Source organism: Panulirus ornatus, chromosome 58 (genome assembly GCF_036320965.1).
Source record: "Panulirus ornatus isolate Po-2019 chromosome 58, ASM3632096v1, whole genome shotgun sequence".
NCBI lineage: Eukaryota > Metazoa > Arthropoda > Malacostraca > Decapoda > Palinuridae > Panulirus > Panulirus ornatus.
The window spans coordinates 28,700,951-28,720,401 of NC_092281.1; the positions used below are offsets into that span (position 1 = coordinate 28,700,951).

General features: G+C 41.3%; 1 protein-coding gene across 1 annotated transcript in view; it reads right to left on the reverse strand.

Moving 5' to 3' along the window:
• The window catches only part of Not1 (CCR4-NOT transcription complex subunit 1), a 560,605-nt gene that overhangs the window by 356,195 nt on the left and 184,959 nt on the right, over positions 1-19,451 (reverse strand). The window contains exon 12 of the mRNA XM_071695617.1: positions 9,610-9,808. Coding sequence (XP_071551718.1) covers positions 9,610-9,808 — 199 coding nt within the window. The remainder of the gene's footprint in view (positions 1-9,609; positions 9,809-19,451) is intronic.

Consider the following 19,451-nt stretch of genomic DNA (forward strand, 5'->3'; position numbering starts at 1 on the left):
GGGGAGGGGGTGAAAATTTTGGGAGCCTTGAAAAATGTGTGGAAGTCGAGAACATTATCTCGGAAAGCAAAAATGGGTATGTTTGAAGGAATAGTGGTTCCAACAATGTTGTATGGTTGCGAGGCATGGGCTATGGATAGAGTTGTGCGCAGGAGGATGGATGTGCTGGAAATGAGATGTTTGAGGACAATGTGTGGTGTGAGGTGGTTTGATCGAGTAAGGGGTAAGAGAGATGTGTGGAAATAAAAAGAGCGTGGTTGAGAGAGCAGAAGAGGGTGTTTTGAAATAGTTTGGGCACATGGAGAGAATGAGTGAGGAAAGATTGACCAAGAGGATATATGTGTCGGAGGTGGAGGGAACGAGGAGAAGAGGGAGACCAAATTGGAGGTGGAAAGATGGAGTGAAAAAGATTTTGTGTGATCGGGGCCTGAACATGCAGGAGGGTGAAAGGGGGGCAAGGAATAGAGTGAATTGGAGCGATGTGGTATACAGGGGTTGACGTGCTGTCAGTGGATTGAATCAAGGCATGTGAAGTGTCTGGGGTAAACCATGGAAAGCTGTGTAGGTATGTATATTTGCGTGTGTGGACGTGTGTATGTACATGTGTATGGGGGGGGGGGGGGGGGGGGGGGGGGTGGCATTTCTTTCGTCTGTTTCCTTGCGCTACCTCGCAAACGCGGGAGACAGCGAGAAAGTATATAAAAAAAAAAAAAAAAAATATATATACACAAGTACAGGAGGTAAATAAAGTGTGTAAGACAATAGAACAAATGGGAGCATCGGTGAAGGAAGCTAATGGAGAGGTAATAACAAGTAAAGGTAAGATGAGGTGAGAAGGAGATGGAGTGAGTATTTTGAAGGTTTGTTGAATGTGTTTGATAATAGAATGGCAGATATAGGGTGTTTTGGTCAAGGTGGTGTGCTAAGTGAGAGGGTAAGGGGTTATGGTTTGTCAACAGAGAAGAGGTAGTAAAGCCTTTGCAGAAGATGAAAGCTGGCAAGGCAGTGGGTTTGGATGGTACTGCAGTGGAATTCATTAAAAAAAGAGGTAGTGACTGTGTTGTTGACTGGTTGGTAAGGATATTCAATGTATGTATGGTTCATGGTGAAGTGCCTGAGGATTGGTGGAATGCATGCATAATTGTAAGTTGAACATTCACCTTTATCCCCTTTGCCTTTGTATCCCTCTTATACTAAAAAACTTTTGATCTTCTTCAACAAGTTCCCTGCTTTACATAATGTTGTTACTGGTTGCTCTACCCCACAACTCTCAAAAAACTGTTCACTGTCCACATCATAAATCCGTTTTCAAAATTTCAAAGGCTAAGGTCAGGCTACCTCTTACTCCTCTCACATTCATGGTGGGCAAAGTTGAAGTCCTTAGCCTTTCCCTATAACTCACCTCTTCTAATTCTTGTACCAAATTTATTGCCCTCTTCTGGACCTCCTCTATAAGCTCTTTGTGCTTCATTTGGTAGTAACCAAACTTAAAAAGCAATATTATAGTTCTGACTTTACGTAAGCTTTGAACAGCCTGCTTAATATTTTCTCATCAATATACTTGAAACCCTCATATTCTAAACTCTTTTGTTTTCCAATCCTTTCTGGCATTTTCAGGTCCTAAACTTTCTTTATCAACTCACCTTCTTATATCTTCAAGCAACCATTTTCTCTCACACTTTCCACAACCTATACTGGCACTGTTACATCCCTCGAAAGCAGCTTCTAGTACTGTATCTTTAAACTGCATCCACATCACCTCAACCTCACTTTGTAATATTTCATATCTTTTAAGCTTCTGCTTTAACTTCTCATGGTAGTTTAGTTTCACTATCATTCCACAACTTCTACCTTTATCACCCTTTTTTATATATATGTACTACTAGTTTAATTTATTTGCTTTGTCACTGTCTCACGCATTAGCGAGGTAGCGCAAGGAAACAGATGAAAGAATGGCCCAACCCACCCACACACACATGTATATACATACACGTCCACACACACAAATATACATACCTTTACATCTCATTGTACACATATGTATACACACACAGACATATACATATATGCACATGTACATAATTCATACTGTCTGCCTTTATTTATTCCCATCGCCACCTCACCACACATGGAATAACAACCCCCTCCCCCCTCATATGTGTGAGGTAGCGCTAGGAAAAGACACCAAAGGCCACATTCGTTCACACTCAGTCTCTAGTTGTCATGTATTAATGCACCAAAACCACAGCTCCCTTTTCACATCCAGGCCCCACACAACTTTCCATGGTTTACCCAAGACGCTTCACATGCCCTGGTTCAATCCACTGACAGCACATCGACCCCGGTATACCATATCATCCCAATTCACTTTATTCCTTGCATGCCTTTCACCCTCCTGCATGTTTAGGCCCCGATCACTCAAAATCTTTTTCACTCCATCTTTCCACCTCCAATTTGGTCTCCCACTTCTCGTTCCCTCCACCTCTGACACATATATCCTCTTGGTCAATCTTTCCTCACTCATCCTCTCCATGTGACCAAACCATTTCAAAACACCCTCTTCTGCTCTCTCAACCACACTCTTTTTATCACCACACATCTCTCTTACCCTATTATTACTTACTCGATCAAACCACCTCACACCACACATTGTCCTCAAACATCTCGTTTCCAGCACATCCACCCTCCTGCGCACAACTCTATCCATAGCCCACGCCTCGCAGCCATACAACATTGTTGGAACCACTATTCCTTCAAACATGCCCATTTTTGCTTTCCGGGATAATGTTCTCGACTTCCAAGCATTCTTCAAGGCTCCCAGAATTTTCGCCCCCTCCCCCACCCTATGATTCACTTCCACTTCCATGGTTCCATCCGCTGCCAGATCCACTCCCAGATATCTAAAACACTTTACTTCATCTAGTTTTTCTCCATTCAAACTTACCTCCCAACTGACTTGACCCTCAACCCTACTGTACCTAATAACCTTGCTCTTACTCACATTTACTCTAAACTTTCTTCTTTGACACACTTTACCAAACTCAGTCACCAACTTCTGCAGTTTCTTACATGAATCAGCCACTAGAGCTGTATCATCAGCGAACAACAACTGACTCACTTCCCAAGCTCTCTCATCCACAACAGACTGCATACTTGCCCCTCTTTCCAAAGCTCTTGCATTCACCTCCCTAACAACCCCATTCATAAACAAATTAAACAACCATGGAAACATCACACACCCCTGCCGCTAACCTACATTCACTGAGAACCAATCACTTTCCTCTCTTCCTACACGTACAATAAAAACCAACTAACTTACATTTTACTACCAAATGATCTAACAAAGCCCCTCTAACCCTTTCCTAAATTGCAAAGCACACATACTTACATACTATAGGCTGCGAAGCAAGTCAGCTGTTGTTCATTGACGATACAGCTCTAGTGGCTGATTTGAGCAAGAAACTGCAGAAGTTGGTGACTGAGTCAGGAAAAGTGTGTTAAAGGAAAAAGTTGAGTAAATGTGAATAACAGCAAGGTTCTTAGGTTCAGTAGGGTTGAGGAACAAGTTAACTGGGATGTAAGTCTGAATAGAGAAAAACTGGAGGAAGTGAAGTGTTTTAGATATCCAGTAGACTTAGCAGTGAATGGAACCATGGAAGTGGAAGTGAGTCATAGGCTGGGGGAGGGGGCGAAGGTTCTGGGAGCAATGAAGAATGTGTGGAAGAAGAGAACGTTATCTTGGAGAGCTAAAACGGTATGTTTGAAGGAATAGTAGTTCCAACAATGTTATATGGGTGCGAGGCATGGGCTGTAGATTGGGCTGTACGGAAGAGGGTGGATGTGTTGGAAATGAAATGTTTTGAGGACAATATGTGGTGTGAGGTGGTTTGACCAAGTAATGAAAGGATAAGAGAGATGTAAGAAAATAAAAAGTGTGGTAGAGAGAGCAGAAGAGTGCGTGTGTTGAAATGGTTTGGTCATATGGAGAGAACATGTGGGGAAAGATTGACAAAGAGGATATATGTGTCAGAGGTGGAGAGAACAAGGAATAGAATGAATTGGAATTATGTGGTATACCGGGGTTGACATGCTGTCAATGGAATGAACCAGGACATGTGAAGCGTCTGGAGTAAACCATGAAAAGGTATGTGGGGCTTGGAAGTGGATAGGGAGGTATGGTTTCAGTGTATTACACATAACAGCAAGAGAATGAGTGTGAACAAAAGTGGCATTTTTTGTCTCTTTTCCTGGGTCTACCTTGCTGAAACAGGGGGTAGAGATGCTGTTTCCTGTGGGGCAGGTTAGCGACAGTAATGGATGAAGGCAAACAAGTGTGAATATGTACATGTGTATATAATGGAAAGGATCACAACTTTGTGCGTGATCAGTATATTCCCACGAGTCCACGGGGAAAATGAAAAACTGTAAGTTCCCAAGTGCACTTTCGTGTAATAATCATATCATCAGGGAAGATACAAGAAAGAAATATAACAATCAGTTGATATACAACAAAAAGACATAGCTAGGACACCATTTGGTAAACAATCACTTGTTTACCAAATGGCGTTCTAGCTACATCTCTTCATTGTATAACAACTGACTTATATTTCTTTCTTGTATCTCCCCTGATATAATTATTACACGAAAGTGCACTTGGGAACTTATTGTGTTTTGTTTTCCCCGTGGACTCATAGAAATGTGTATATATGTCTGTGACTGTGTATGCATGTTTACCAAATGGCATCCTAGCTCCGTCTCTTCGATGTATATCAACTGACTGTTATACTTCTCTCTTATGTCTCCCCTGATGATGTGATTATTACACGAAAGTGCACTTGGTAACTTATTGTGTTTCATTTTCCCCATGGACTCATAGGAATATGTATGTATATGTTAATATGGGAGGTATCCCTGAGGATAGGGGAGAAAGAATACTTTCCACGCATTCCCTGCGTGTTGTAAAAGGTGACGAGGGAGGGAGGGAGGGAAGGAGGGAGGGGGAGGGGGAGAGAGAGAGAGAGAGAGAGAGAGAGAGAGAGAGAGAGAGAGAGAGAGAGAGAGAGAGAGAGAGAGAGACCCTCCCCTCCTTGTGCTTTAACTTCCTAAAGGGAAAACAGTAGTAGTCATGCGGGGAGAGCTCATCCTCCTCGAAGGCTCAGATCGTGGTGTCTAACTGTGTGTGGATATAACCAAAATGAGAAAAAATCAGAGATAGGTAGTATGTTTGAGGAAGGGAACCTAGATGTTTTTGCTCTGAGTGAAATGAAGCTCAAGGGTAAAGGGGAAGAGTGGTTTGGGAATGTCTTGGGAGTAAAGTCAGGGGTTGGTGAGAGGGCAAGAGCAAAGGAAGGACAAGCACTACTCCTGAAGCAGGACTTGTGGGAGTATGTGACAGAGTTTAAGAAAGTAAAGTCTAGACTGATATGGGTAAAACTGAAACTGGATGGAGAGTGGTGACTATTGGTGCCTATGCACCTGGTCATGAGAAGAAAGATCATGAGTGGCATGTGTTTTGGGAGCAGCTGAGTGAGTGTGTTACTAGTTTTGATGCATTAGACCGGGTTATACTGATGGGTGATTTGAATGCAAAGGTTAGTAATGTGGCAGTTGAAGGTATAATTGGTGTACAAGGGGTGTTCATTGTTGTAAATGGAAGTGGTGAAGAGCTTGCAGATTTGTGTGCTGAAAAAAAGACTGGTGATTAGGAATACCTGGTTTAAAAAGAGATTTTTTTTTTTTTTTTTTTTTTTTCATACTTTGTCGCTGTCTCCCGCGTTTGCGAGGTAGCGCAGGGAAACAGACGAAAGAAATGGCCCAACCCCCCCCCCCCATACACATGTACATACACACGTCCACACACGCAAATATACATACCTACACAGCTTTCCATGGTTTACCCCAGACGCTTCACATGCCCTGATTCAATCCACCGACAGCACGTCAACCCCTGTATACCACATCGCTCCAATTCACTCTATTCCTTGCCCTCCTTTCACCCTCCTGCATGTTCAGGCCCCGATCACACAAAATCTTTTTCACTCCATATATACATAATTATACGTATGTAAGTAGGAGAGATGGTCAGAGAGCTGTTACTGAATTACCTGTTGATTGATAGGTGCGTGAAAGAGAGACTTTTGGATGTTAATGTGCTGAGAGGGGCAACTAGAGGGATATCTGATCATTAAATCTGTGGAGGTGAAAGTGAAGATTTGTAGAGGTTTTCAGAAAAGAAGAGAGAATGTTGGGGTGAAGACAGTGGTGAGAGTGAGCGAGCTTGGAAAGGAAACTTGTGTGAGGAAGTACCCAGATAGATTGAGTGCAGAATGGAAAAAGGTGAGAGCAAATGACATAAGGGGAATGGAGGAGGAATGGGATGTATTTAGGGAAGCAGTGATGGCTTGTGCAAAAGATGCTTCCAGCATGAAAAAGGTGGGAGGTGGGTAGATTAAAAAGGGTAGCGAGTGGTGGGATGAAGAAGCAAGATTGTTAGTGAAAGAGAAGAGAGAGGCATTTGGACAATTTTTGCAGGGTAATAATGCAAATGACTGGGAGATGTATAAAAGAAAGAGGCAGGAGGTCAAGAAAAAGGTGCAAAAGGTGAAAAAGAGGGCAAATGAGAGTTGGGGTGAGAGAGTATCGCTAAATTTTAGGAATAAAAAGATGTTTTGGAAGGAGGTAAATAAAGTGTGTAAGACCAGAAAACAAATGGGAACATCGGCGGAAGGAGCTAATGGGGAAGTAATAACAATTAGTGGTGAAGTGAGAAGGAGATGGAGTGAGTATTTTGAAGGATTGTTGAATGTGTTTGAAGATAGAGTGGCAGATATATGGTGTTTTGGTCGAGATGGTGTGCCAAGTGAGAGGGTAAGGGAGAATGGTTTGGTAAACAGAGAAGAGGTAGTGAAAGCTTTGTGGAAGATGAGAGCTGGCAAGATGGCAGGTTTGGATGGTATTGCAGTGGAACTTATTAAAAAAGGAGGTGACTGTGTTGTTGACTGGTTGGTGAGAATATTCAAAGTATGTATGGTTCATGGAGAGGTGCCTGAGGATTGGCAGAAAGCATGCAGAGTGCCACTGTACTAGGGCAGAGGGGATAAAGGTGAGTCTTCAAATTACAAAGGTATAAGTTTGTTGAGTATTCCTAGGAAATTATATGGGAGGGTATTGATTTAGAGGGTAAAGGCATGTAAAGAGCATCAGATTGGGGAAGAGCAGTGTGGTTTCAGAAGTGGTAGAGGATGTATGGATGAAGTGCTTGCTTTGAAGAATGTATGTGAGAAATACTTAGAAAAACAAATGGATTTGTATGTAGCATTTATGGATCTGAAGAAAGCATATGATAGAGTTAATAGATATGCTCTGTGGAGGGTAAGTTGCTAGTAGCAGTGAAAAGTTTTTATCGAGGATGTAAGGCATGTGTACGAATAGGAAAAGAGGAAAGTGATTGGTTCCCGGTGAATGTCAGTTTGCAGCAAGGGTGTGTGATGTCTTACTGGTTGTTTAATTTCTTAATCTGTTTATGGATGGGGTTGTTAGGGAGGTAAATGCAAGAGTTCTGGAGAGAGGGGCAAGTATGCAGTCTGTTGTGGAGGAGACGGCTTGGGAAGTGAGTCAGTTGTTGTTCGCTGATGATACAGAGCTCGTGGTTGATTTGGGTGAGAAACTGCTGAAGCTGGTGACTGAGTTTGGCGAAGTGTGTGAAAGACGAAAGCTGAGAGTAAATATGAATAAGAGCAAGGTTATCAGGTTCAGTAAGGCTGAGAAAAGAGTCAATTGGGAGGTAAGTTTGAATGGAGAAAAACTGGAGGAAGTGAAGTGTTTTAGATATCTGGGAGTGGATTTAGCAGCAGATGGAACCATGGAAGCAGAAGTGAGTCACAGGGTGGGGGAGGGGGCAAAGGTTCTGGGAGCATTGAAGAATGTGTGCTGAGAGAGCAAAAATGGGTATGTTTGAAGGAATAGTGATTCCAACAATGTTATATGGTTGCAAGGTGTGGGCTATTGATAGGGTTCTGCGGAGGAGGGTGGGTGTGTTGGAAATGAGATGTATGAGGACAATATGTGGTGTGAGGTGGTATGATCGAGTAAGTAATGAAAGGGTATGAGATTTTTTTTTTTTTTTTTCATACTATTCGCTATTTCCCGCGATAGCAAGGTAGCGTTAAGAACAGAGTACTGGGCCTTTGAGGGAATATCCTCACCTGGACCTCTCCTCTGTTCCTTCTTTTGGAAAAAAAAAAAAAAAAAACGAGAGGGGAGGATTTCCAGCCCCCCGCTCCCTTCCCTTTTAGTCGCCTTCTACGACACGCAGGGAATACGTGGGAAGTATTCTTTCTCCCCTATCCCCAGAGATATGTGGTAATAAAAAGTGTGTGGTTGAGAGAGCAGAAGAGGGAGTATTGAAATGGTTTGGTCACATGGAGACAATGAGTGAGGAAAGATTGACAAAGAAGATATGTGTCATAGGTAGAGGGAACAAGGAGAAGTGGGAGACCAAATTGGAGGTGGAAGGATGGAGTGAAATGGATTTTGAGCGATCAGGGCCTGAACATACAGGAGGGTGAAAGGCGTGCAAGGAATAGAGTGAATTGGAACAATGTGGTATACCGGGGTCAATGCGCTATCAATGGATTGAACCAGGGCATGAGAAGCATCTGGGGTAAACCAAGGAAAGTTTTGTGGGCCTGGATGACAAAAGGGAGCTATGATTTCGGTGCATTACACATGACACCTAGAGACTAAATGTGAACAAATGTGGCCTTAGTTGTCTTTTCCTAGCCCACAAGCGAGGAGAGGGGATGCCATTTCATGTGTGGTGGGGTGGCAACAGGAATAGAAGAAGGTAGTAAGTATGAATACGTATATATGTTTATGTCTGTGTATGTATATGTGTGTATACGTTGAATTGTACAGGTGTGTATATGTGCGTGTGTGGGCGTGTATGTGTATACATGTATATGTGGGTGGGTTGGGCCATTCTTTCATCTGTTTCCTTGTGCCACCTCGCTAATGTGGAAGACAGCAACAAAGGATGAAAAAAAAGTGCATATATGAGTGTTTATGTATATATATGTGTATATGAATGGATGGGCCTTCTTCATCTGTTTCCTGGCACTACCTCACCAATGCAGGAAACAACAATAAAGTATAATAAACAAAACAGTAATACTAAAGACTGAAAATGTTAGAATGATAAGTGTTGGAAAAAACACCAAAATGCAGCACAGACAACAGGGAAATTTGGAGGGTACACCTGAGAAATATTTTTGGTTGATATTGTAGAAAAATCTTTAGTAGCATAAAGGTACAGACTAATACAAAAGCTAAATACAGCAGATGAGGATTCAAGGGCAATGATTTTTTTTTATAGGGAATTGAAATTCAAAGATTAGAGATACCAATAACCAAGTTCAATCTAGTTTTATGAATCAACTCAAGAGCGCAAAATGGAAATTCTATAAGGAATACCACAGAATGTACGTCTTTGATCAGTTCACTCCATGGGTTGTGGACCTGTGTGAAAAACTAAGAGTATACATGGTTTCCATTCAGCCAAAATACTGGCAAAGTTTATAAACTTATACACAGACAAAACAAAATACTTACATTGCATATGCATTGAGGCAAACGAGAATAGTAGCCATAGTCTCTGGAGGTAGCTGTGATGACTTTGGAATCATATCCTCCTTACCACCCACGAGCTGAGGACATCGCCGCTGAAGGAACTTTATACAAGCAGATACAAAGGGTTCTCCATGTTCCCGAATCTTGTCAGTCAGCCATTTGTCTAGCTTCAAAAATTCACCTAAGAGAAAGAAAACCAATCAAAAATTATGAGAACAATTTTATCTTCAGGTGCTGTCAATGAAATCTGTAACCCCTTTAGAATTTCTAACTCCATAATGTCTATCTTATTACCTCTTTCCATTCCCAAAAGGTTATTTCAACTCCTTGCACTCAATGCAGTTTTCTATTCCATAACCAGATTTTGATACTATACCAACACTCAGCTTTTAAGTCTCCAATTCCATTCACTACTTAATTCTATTATCAAACTCACATTCCATTAAGTTAGCTAACCAAGTAAAATGATTTCCTCAAAGCAAATGGCTCAGTTTGTAAATACTGTTTGAGTACATTACCTTGAATTCAAAGGGACATTTACAGTTTTCAATTTTTTCCCAAACACTGTAATGATATAGTAATCAACCTGGCTGCTAGAGCTATTATCGGACATGAAAGTCCCTCAGATAATAATCTTAAAAGAATATGAATCCAACTGAGGTTATTCTGTAAAACAAAGTAATAGTACATCATTTCCTAGCAACCGGGGACAACGCAACCTTCTTCTTGATTTCCCTTGTACATCTCACAATCACTTGCACTCCTTCCCTGTAAACACTGCCCATACATCATCCCACCACTCAATACCCTTTCCCACATTCTGCATGATATATACTTCTTTCATATATATCAGCACTGCTTCCCTAAATCCTTCACATTCTTCACCCATTCTCCTAAATTTATTCGATCTCACCTTCTGCCATTCCAAACTCATTTTGTCCTGTTATTTCTTTACACAAGTCCCTTTTTCATGTTTACTACCCTCTCCTCAACCATATCATTTCCTCTTTTCAGAAAATGTCTTTAAATCTTCACCCTCACCTCCACTAAACAATGATCAAGCATCCCACCAGCTGCCCCCCTCAACACATCCACATCCAACAGTCTCCCTTTTGCATGGCTATCAATTAGTGTGTGATCCAGTAAAGTTTGCATACCATCTCCAACTCACTTATGTCTACTTATGCATGTTCCTCTTTTTAAACCAGGTATTCCCAATCACCAATCCTTTTTCAGCAAACAACTCCATTAGCTGTTCACTTTTTCCCCCCAATCATACCCTCACCTGCTACATTATCCACTTCCATATGCAAATCACACATCACTAATCCCTAGTCTCATGTAAAAATTGCTGACACATTCACTTAGCTCCTCCCAAAATACTCACATCTCTTCATAACTCCTCTTGTGGCCAGGGGCATAAGAACTCAAAATCACCCGTATCTTGTAATCCAATTTCACTTTTACATACACCAGTCTGAGGCTCACTTCCTTCTACTCCTTCAAACATTCCTACAACTCTTTCTTCAGCAGAGACACTACCCCTTCCTTAACTCTCACTCACACTAAATCCCAACTTTAACCCTAAAACATTTTTCTCAATTAACCTTCAACTTTCTTTCACTAAAAGCAAGAATGTCCACATTCCTTTCCTTGAGCACTACTTATCTCTCCTTTCTTCTCAACTTGGTTACATCCAAACAGATTCAGACACTTAACTTGAGCCTTCGAGGGGAATTAACACTCCTCGCTTAGCTATTACTTCTCTAGTAACTTTAGAAAATTAAAGTACAAGGTTTCCAGCATACCCACCCACTCCTGCCCTTTACGGTCACCTTCTACAACACACAAGGAATACATAGGAACTATTTTCCTACCCTATCCCAAGGGTATTGTTATTATTTCATTCATTATACTTAGCAGCTGTCTTCAGCGTTAGTGAGGTAGCGCAAATAACAGACGAAAGATGGCCCAACCCACCCACATACACGTATGTACATAAATGCCCACACATGCACATATACTTACCTATACATTTCAAAGTGGAATTTATTAAAAAAGGGGGTAAATGTATTGTTGACTGGTTGGTAAGGTTATCTAATATATGTATGACTCATGGTGAGGTGCCTGAGGATTGGCGGAATGCTTGCATAGTGCCACTGTACAAAGGCAAAGTGGATAAAAGTGAGTGCTCAAATAACAGAGGTATATGTTTGTTGAGTATTCCTGGGAAATTATATGGGAGGGTTTTGATTGAGATTGGAGAAGAGCAGTGTGGTATCAGAAGTGCTAGAGGATGCATGAATCAGGTGTTTGCTTTGAAGAATGTATGTGAGAAATACTTAGAAAAGCAAATGGATTTGTATGTAGCATTTATGGATCTGGACAAGGCATATGATAAGAGTTGATAGAGATGCTCTGTGGAAAGTATTAAGAATATATGGTGTGGGAGGCAAGTTGTTCGAAGCAGTGAAAAGTTTTTATCGAGGATGTAAGGCATGTGTACGTGTTGGAAGAGAGGAAAGTGATTGGTTCTCAGTGAATGTTGGTTTGCGGCAGGGGTGCATGATGTCTCCATGGTTGTTTAGTTTGCTTATGGATGGGGTTTTTAGGGAGGAGAATGAGAGAGTTTTGGAAAGAGGGGCAAGTATGCAGTCTGTTGTGGATGAAAGAGCTTGGGAAGTGAGTCAGTTGTTGTTCGCTGATGATACAGCGCTGGTGGATGATTTGGGTGAGAAACTGCAGAAGCTGGTGACTGAATTTGGTAAAGTGTGTGGAAGAAGAAAGTTAAGAGTAAATGTGAAAAAGAGCAAGGTTATTAGGTACAGTAGGGTTGAGGGTCAAGTCAATTGGGAGGTGAGTTTGAATGGAGAAAAACTGGAGGAAGTGAAGTGTTTTAGATATCTGGGAGTGGATCTGGCAGCGGATGGAACCATGGAAGCGGAAGTGGATCATAGGGTGGGGGAGGGGGCGAAAATTCTGGGGGCCTTGAAGAATGTGTGGAAGTCGAGAACATTATCTCGGAAAGCAAAAATGGGTATGTTTGAAGGAATAGTGGTTCCAACAATGTTGTATGGTTGCGAGGCGTGGGCTATGGATAGAGTTGTGCGCAGGAGGATGGATGTGCTGGAAATGAGATGTTTGAGGACAATGTGTGGTGTGAGGTGGTTTGATCGAGTGAGTAACGTAAGGGTAAGAGAGATGTGTGGAAATAAAAAGAGCGTGGTTGAGAGAGCAGAAGAGGGTGATTTGAAGTGGTTTGGGCACATGGAGAGGATGAGTGAGGAAAGATTGACCAAGAGGATATATGTGTCGGAGGTGGAGGGAACAAGGAGAAGAGGGAGACCAAATTGGAGGTGGAAAGATGGAGTGAAAAAGATTTTGTGTGATCGGGGCCTGAACATGCAGGAGGGTGAAAGGAGGGCAAGGAACAGAGTGAATTGGAGCGATGTGGTATACTGGGGCTGACGTGCTGTCAGTGGATTGAATCAAGGCATGTGAAGCGTCTGGGGTAAACCATGGAAAGCTGTGTAGGTATGTATATTTGCGTGTGTGGACGTATGTATATACATGTGTATGGGGGGGGGGGTTGGGCCATTTCTTTCGTCTGTTTCCTTGCGCTACCTCGCAAACGCGGGAGACAGCGACAAAGTATAAAAAAAAAAAAAAAAAAAAATATACATAAACGTCTATACACACACATATACAAATACATACACATGTTGATATGAATATGTGTGTGTATTGCCGTTTATGTAAACATATGAGCGGATGAGCCATTCTTTGTCCATTTCCTGGCACTACCTCGCTGAAGTGGAAAGCAATGATTAAGTATAATAAACAATAAATAATATGTGTATGTGCTGCGATGTATAAGATTTATTTTATCTATTCATTTTGCTTTGTCGCTGTCTCCCGCGTTAGCGAAGTAGCGCAAGGAAACAGATGAAAGAATGGCCCAACCCACCCACATACACATGTATATACATACATGTCCACACACGCAAATATCCATACCTATACATCTCAACGTATACATATATATATACACACAAAGACATATACATATATACACATGTACATAATTCATACAGTCTGCCTTTATTCATTCCCATCGCCACCCCGCCACACATGAAATAACAACCCCCTCCCCCTGCATGTGCGCGAGGTAGTGCTAGGAAAAGACAACAAAGGCCACATTCGTTCACACTCAGTCTCTAGCTGTCATGTATAATGTATGAATATGAGCGTATATGGGAGTTTATGTATATACATGTGCATGTGAGTGGATGGGCCATTCTTTGTCTATTTCCTGGTGCTACCTCACTCAAGTATAATGAATATTATAACATTCCCAACAAAAAAATTTCCCCAACCTATTTCTCATGTATGGAATATACCCAAAACAGTTTATCATCAATAACACTGTGTAACAAATTCTTACTTCTTTTTTTTTCCTGGCAATTAGTGTTATTTTCTAATGTCTATAAAGTAAAGAGAATGGCTAATATTCCCTTGAAACTTTACTTTGATCAGGACAGTGATATTTAGAATTATAAATGTACCTATTTTTCAGAACATTCCAGATAGATTCAGTGCTGAGTAGCTGATATACAAATTTCTATAAGTTTCCAGTAGTATGAAAAGCAGTATAAATATAAGATAAAGGCAAGCAAGTATGAATATGTTCATGTAATGTCTGCATATGTGCATGTAAATGTATGTGTATGTTATGAATATGTATGTATATGTTATGTATAACATATACATATGGGGGCGGGCAGTGTGAGTTGTGTACTTGTGTATATGTGTATGTGTCTGTGTGTGTATATATGTGTGTACATTGAGATGTATAGGTGTGTATATTTGCGTGTGTGGACGTGTATGTATATACATGTGTATGGGGCTGGGTTGGGCCATTTCTTTCGTCTGTTTCCTTGTGCTACCTCGCAAACGCGGGAGACAGCGACAAAGCAAAATAAATAAATAAATATGTTATGTATATGCATGCATATGTGCATACGTGGACATTTTTGTAAATATGAGTATATGAATGGATGGGCCATTCTTCGTCCGTTTCCTGATGCTATCTTGCTGACGCAGGAAACAGTGATTATGTATAATAAATTTAGATGAATGAATATAAGAGCCTTAAGCCAACCATTTCAGTTTAGATACAGTTGTCCAATTGGATATGTATAAATACAGTTTTCTGAGAAGGCATCTGGAGGCTGCAAGTATCCAGCAGGTGCATTTTGCTATGTCTGCAGCCAATCTATCAAAACAAGACCAACATCAGCTAAGATCTGTGAGGCCTACAAGGCATATTTTGGCATACCTGTCAGGGATCAAGACAAATTCTGGGCATCTTACTTCACCTGTGACCACTGCAAAAAATAACTCTGTAAGGTAAGAGAGACAAATGTTGCTCATTTGGATGGCAGTTTGTTACAAATTTTTTTTAGAATCTTTACAATTGAAAAAAAAACTTGAATTTCTCTTAAATCTCCAATGTTATTGAATAATAATATCATACAAGTAATAAGTTGAGAAAATCTTACACATTAGTCATGGGTGAAATATATTCATAAACAAACAATTTTTTTCCATAATCATAATTCTGTCATGTTCTTTTGCAGGATGGCATACAGGGGAAAAGAGAGCCACAATGACCACTATCCCAAGAATTTGGCAGAAACCCACTGACAACTCAAGCAATTGCTACTTCTGCATGGTGGAACCTTCTGCAAGTCAGATTAGTGAGACTGCACTTGCTATGACGTACCAAGACTTTCCATCATCCATTGCCCTAATGCCACACAGCCCTGAGCTTCCCATATCCACTCCTATGGAGAGAGAGCAGCCATTGTCAGAAAAGATTAGCAAGTCAAAGGAGGAGGAGGAGGACTTTGTAGATCCAGATTACAATTTCAGAGTTGCAGCTGAGGAAAGAAACCCATACTATCGCAATCAAAAAACCTCAACAATCTGGTCAGATATCTTGGTCTCACAAAGTCCAGTGCTGAGCTTTTGACAGTTAGGCTCTAGCAGTGGAACTTGTTGGATGAGTGTGTGCAAATTGTACATCAGAGGAAGCATCACCTAGGTTTTCCAGCTTCTTCACCCACCAGAATGGCCCTGCTTCTGCCACAATGTAACTCCCCCTGACTTGCTTGATGCACCTTAAAGAAGACTACATCGGTGTTAAGACCTTGCTAGATGTCTTGAAGTATGATGATTACAGCTGGGAGGTTATCAGAGACTTCAAAATGGTGGCATTCCTGTTGGGTCAAGGCAGTTTTACCAAGTTTCCCTCCTATCTTTACATTTGGGACAGCAGGGACACCACAGCGTACTACCACAGGCAGGACTGGCCACAGTGGACTGAATTCTCTGTGGGGATGAACAACATCAAGTGGGAGACACTAGTGGACCCCCCAGAGGTGTTCATGCCAACACTGCACATAAAATTAGGCCTCATGAAACAATTTGTGACAGCTCTAGATAAGAAGTTTGAAGCCTTCAAGTACCTTTAAGACTTCTTCCCTGCTGCCTGAGGTAAAGGTCAAAGCTGGTGTCTTCGTCAGACCCCATATAAAGAAGATCCTGGAGCGCAAGGAATTCCAAAAAAGCTCACTAGTAAGGAGAAAGCAGCTTGTTACAACTTTGTTGCAGCAATCTGGGGCTTCCTGGGCAAACACAAGGCTGAAAACTTATGTGGAGCTGGTTGAGACTTTGTTGAAGAACTACAGCAAAATGGGCTGCAGGATGTCCCTCAAAGTCCATATCCTTGACACCCATCTTGATAAATTCAAGCAAAACATGGGAGCGTATTCAGAGAAGCAAGGCGAGTGCTTCCACCAGGATATACTGAACTATGAATGCTGCAACCAAGGAACACATAACGAGAACAGGATGGGAGATTATATTTGGGGTCAGATTCATTAAAGTAATTTACAGTACAATCGTAAACCTCGAAAAACTACTCATTTCTAAATCTTTTGTGATCATTTTAGTTAAACATTAGTGTAAATACATGTTAATTTTCATTCATATGTTGTTGTTTTTCTGACTATGTGAATAAAAATGTGCAAATTCGTTCATTGTCCAATAGTAAAGAGCTACATTTCAAAATATCTCTGTCCTGGTCACAAAAGCAAAGCTTGAAGGGAACAATAAATAATAGCCTTTTCTGTTCTTTTTACGCATAAGCAATTAGGAAATAACACTTACTACCCAGGAACAAAAATTGTATAATACAATGTAAGAGCACACACTATCAAGGTGAAAATTACTCTAATTCATCAATTGTTGCTAGTTCACTGGTAAATCAGATGATATTTAGTACGTGTAGGAAGAGAGGAAAGTGATTGGTTCTCAGTGAATGTAGGTTTGCGGCAGGGGTGTGTGATGTCTCCATGGTTGTTTAATTTGTTTATGGATGGGGTTGTTAGGGAGGTGAATGCAAGAGTTTTGGAAAGAGGGGGCAAGTATGAAGTCTGTTGTGGATAAGAGAGCTTGGGAAGTCAGTCAGTTGTTGTTCGCTGATGATACAGCGCTGGTGGCTGATTCATGTGAGAAACTGCAGAAGCTGGTGACTGAGTTTGGTAAAGTGTGTGAAAGAAGAAAGTTAAGAGTAAATGTGAATAAGAGCAAGGTTATTAGGTACAGTAGGGTTGAGGGTCGTCAATTGGGAGGTAAGTTTGAATGGAGAAAAACTGGAGGAAGTAAAGTGTTTTAGATATCTGGGAGTGGATCTGGCAGCAGATGGAACCATGGAAGCGGAAGTGAATCATAGGGTGGGGGAGGGGGCGAAAATTCTGGGAGCCTTGAAGAATGTGTGTAAGTCGAGAACATTATCTCGGAAAGCAAAAATGGGTATGTTTGAAGGAATAGTGGTTCCAACAATGTTGTATGGTTGCGAGGCGTGGGCTATGGATAGAGTTGTGCGCAGGAGGGTGGATGTGCTGGAAATGAGATGTTTGAGGACAATGTGTGGTGTGAGGTGGTTTGGTCGAGTAAGTAACGTAAGGGTAAGAGAGATGTGTGGAAATAAAAAGAGCGTGGTTGAGAGTGCAGAAGAGGGTGTTTTGAAATGGTTTGGGCACATGGAGAGAATGAGTGAGGAAAGATTGACCAAGAGGATATATGTGTCAGAGGTGGAGGGAATGAGGAGAAGTGGGAGACCAAATTGGAGGTGGAAAGATGGAGTGAAAAGATTTTGAGTGATCGGGGCCTGAACATGCAGGAGGGTGAAAGGCGGGCAAGGAATAGAGTGAATTGGATCAATGTGGTATACCGGGGTTGACGTGCTGTCAGTGGATTGAATCAGGGCATGTGAAGCGCCTGGGGTAAACCATGGAAAGTTGTGTAGGGCCTGGATGTGGAAAGGGAGCTGTGGTTTCGGGCATTATTGCATGACAGCTAGAGACTGAGTGTGAACGAATGGGGCCTTTGTCGTCTTTTCCTAGCGCTATCTCGCACACATGAGGGGGAGGGGGATGGTATTCCATGTGTGGCGAGGTGGTGATGGGAATGAATAAAGGCAGACAGTGTGAATTGTGTGCATGGGTATATATATGTATGTGTCTGTGTGTGTATATATATGTGTACATTGAGATGTATAGGTATGTATATTTGCGTGTGTGGACGTGTATGTATATACATGTGTATGGGGTGGGTTGGGCCATTTCTTTCGTCTGTTTCCTTGCGCTACCTCGCAAACGCGGGAGACAGCGACAAAGCAAAATATAAATATATATCATCCCTGGGGATAGGGGAGAAAGAGTACTTTCCACGTATTCCCTGCGTGTTGTAGAAGGCGACTAAAAGGGAAGGGAGCGGGGGGCTGGAAATCCTCCCCTCGTTTTTTTTTTAATTTTCCAAAAGAAGGAACAGAGAAGGGGGCCAGGTGAGGATATTCCCTCAGAGGCCCAGTCCTCTGTTCTTAACGCTACCTTGCTAACGCGAGAAATGGCGAATAGTTTGAAAAAAAATAAAAATATATATATATATATATATATATATATATATATATAGATATATATATATATATATATATATATATATATATATATATATATATATATATATATATATATATATATATATATATTTAATAATCTAATATATATATATATATATATATATATATATATATAACAAGGTGATAACAAGTAGTGGTGATGTGAGAAGGAGATGGAATGAGTATTTTAAAGGTTTGTTGAATGTGTCTGATGACAGAGTGGCAGATATAGGGTGTTTGGGTCGAGGTGGTGTGGAAAGTGAGAGGGTTAGGGAAAATGATTTGGTAAACAGAGAAGAGGTAGTAAAAGCTTTGCGGAAGATGAAAGCCGGCAAGGCAGCAGGTTTGGATGGTATTGCAGTGGAATTTATTAAAAAAGGGGGTGACTGTATTGTTGACTGGTTGGTAAGGTTATTTAATGTATGTATGACTCATGGTGAGGTGCCTGAGGATTGGCGGAATGCTTGCATAGTGCCATTGTACAAAGGCAAAGGGGATAAGAGTGAGTGCTCAAATTACAGAGGTATAAGTTTGTTGAGTATTCCTGGTAAATTATATGGGAGGGTATTGATTGAGAGGGTGAAGGCATGTACAGAGCATCAGATTGGGGAAGAGCAGTGTGGTTTCAGAAGTGGTAGAGGATGTGTGGATCAGGTGTTTGCTTTGAAGAATGTATGTGAGAAATACTTAGAAAAGCAAATGGATTTGTATGTAGCATTTATGGATCTGGAGAAGGCATATGATAGAGTTGATAGAGATGCTCTGTGGAAGGTATTAAGAATATATGGTGTGGGAGGCA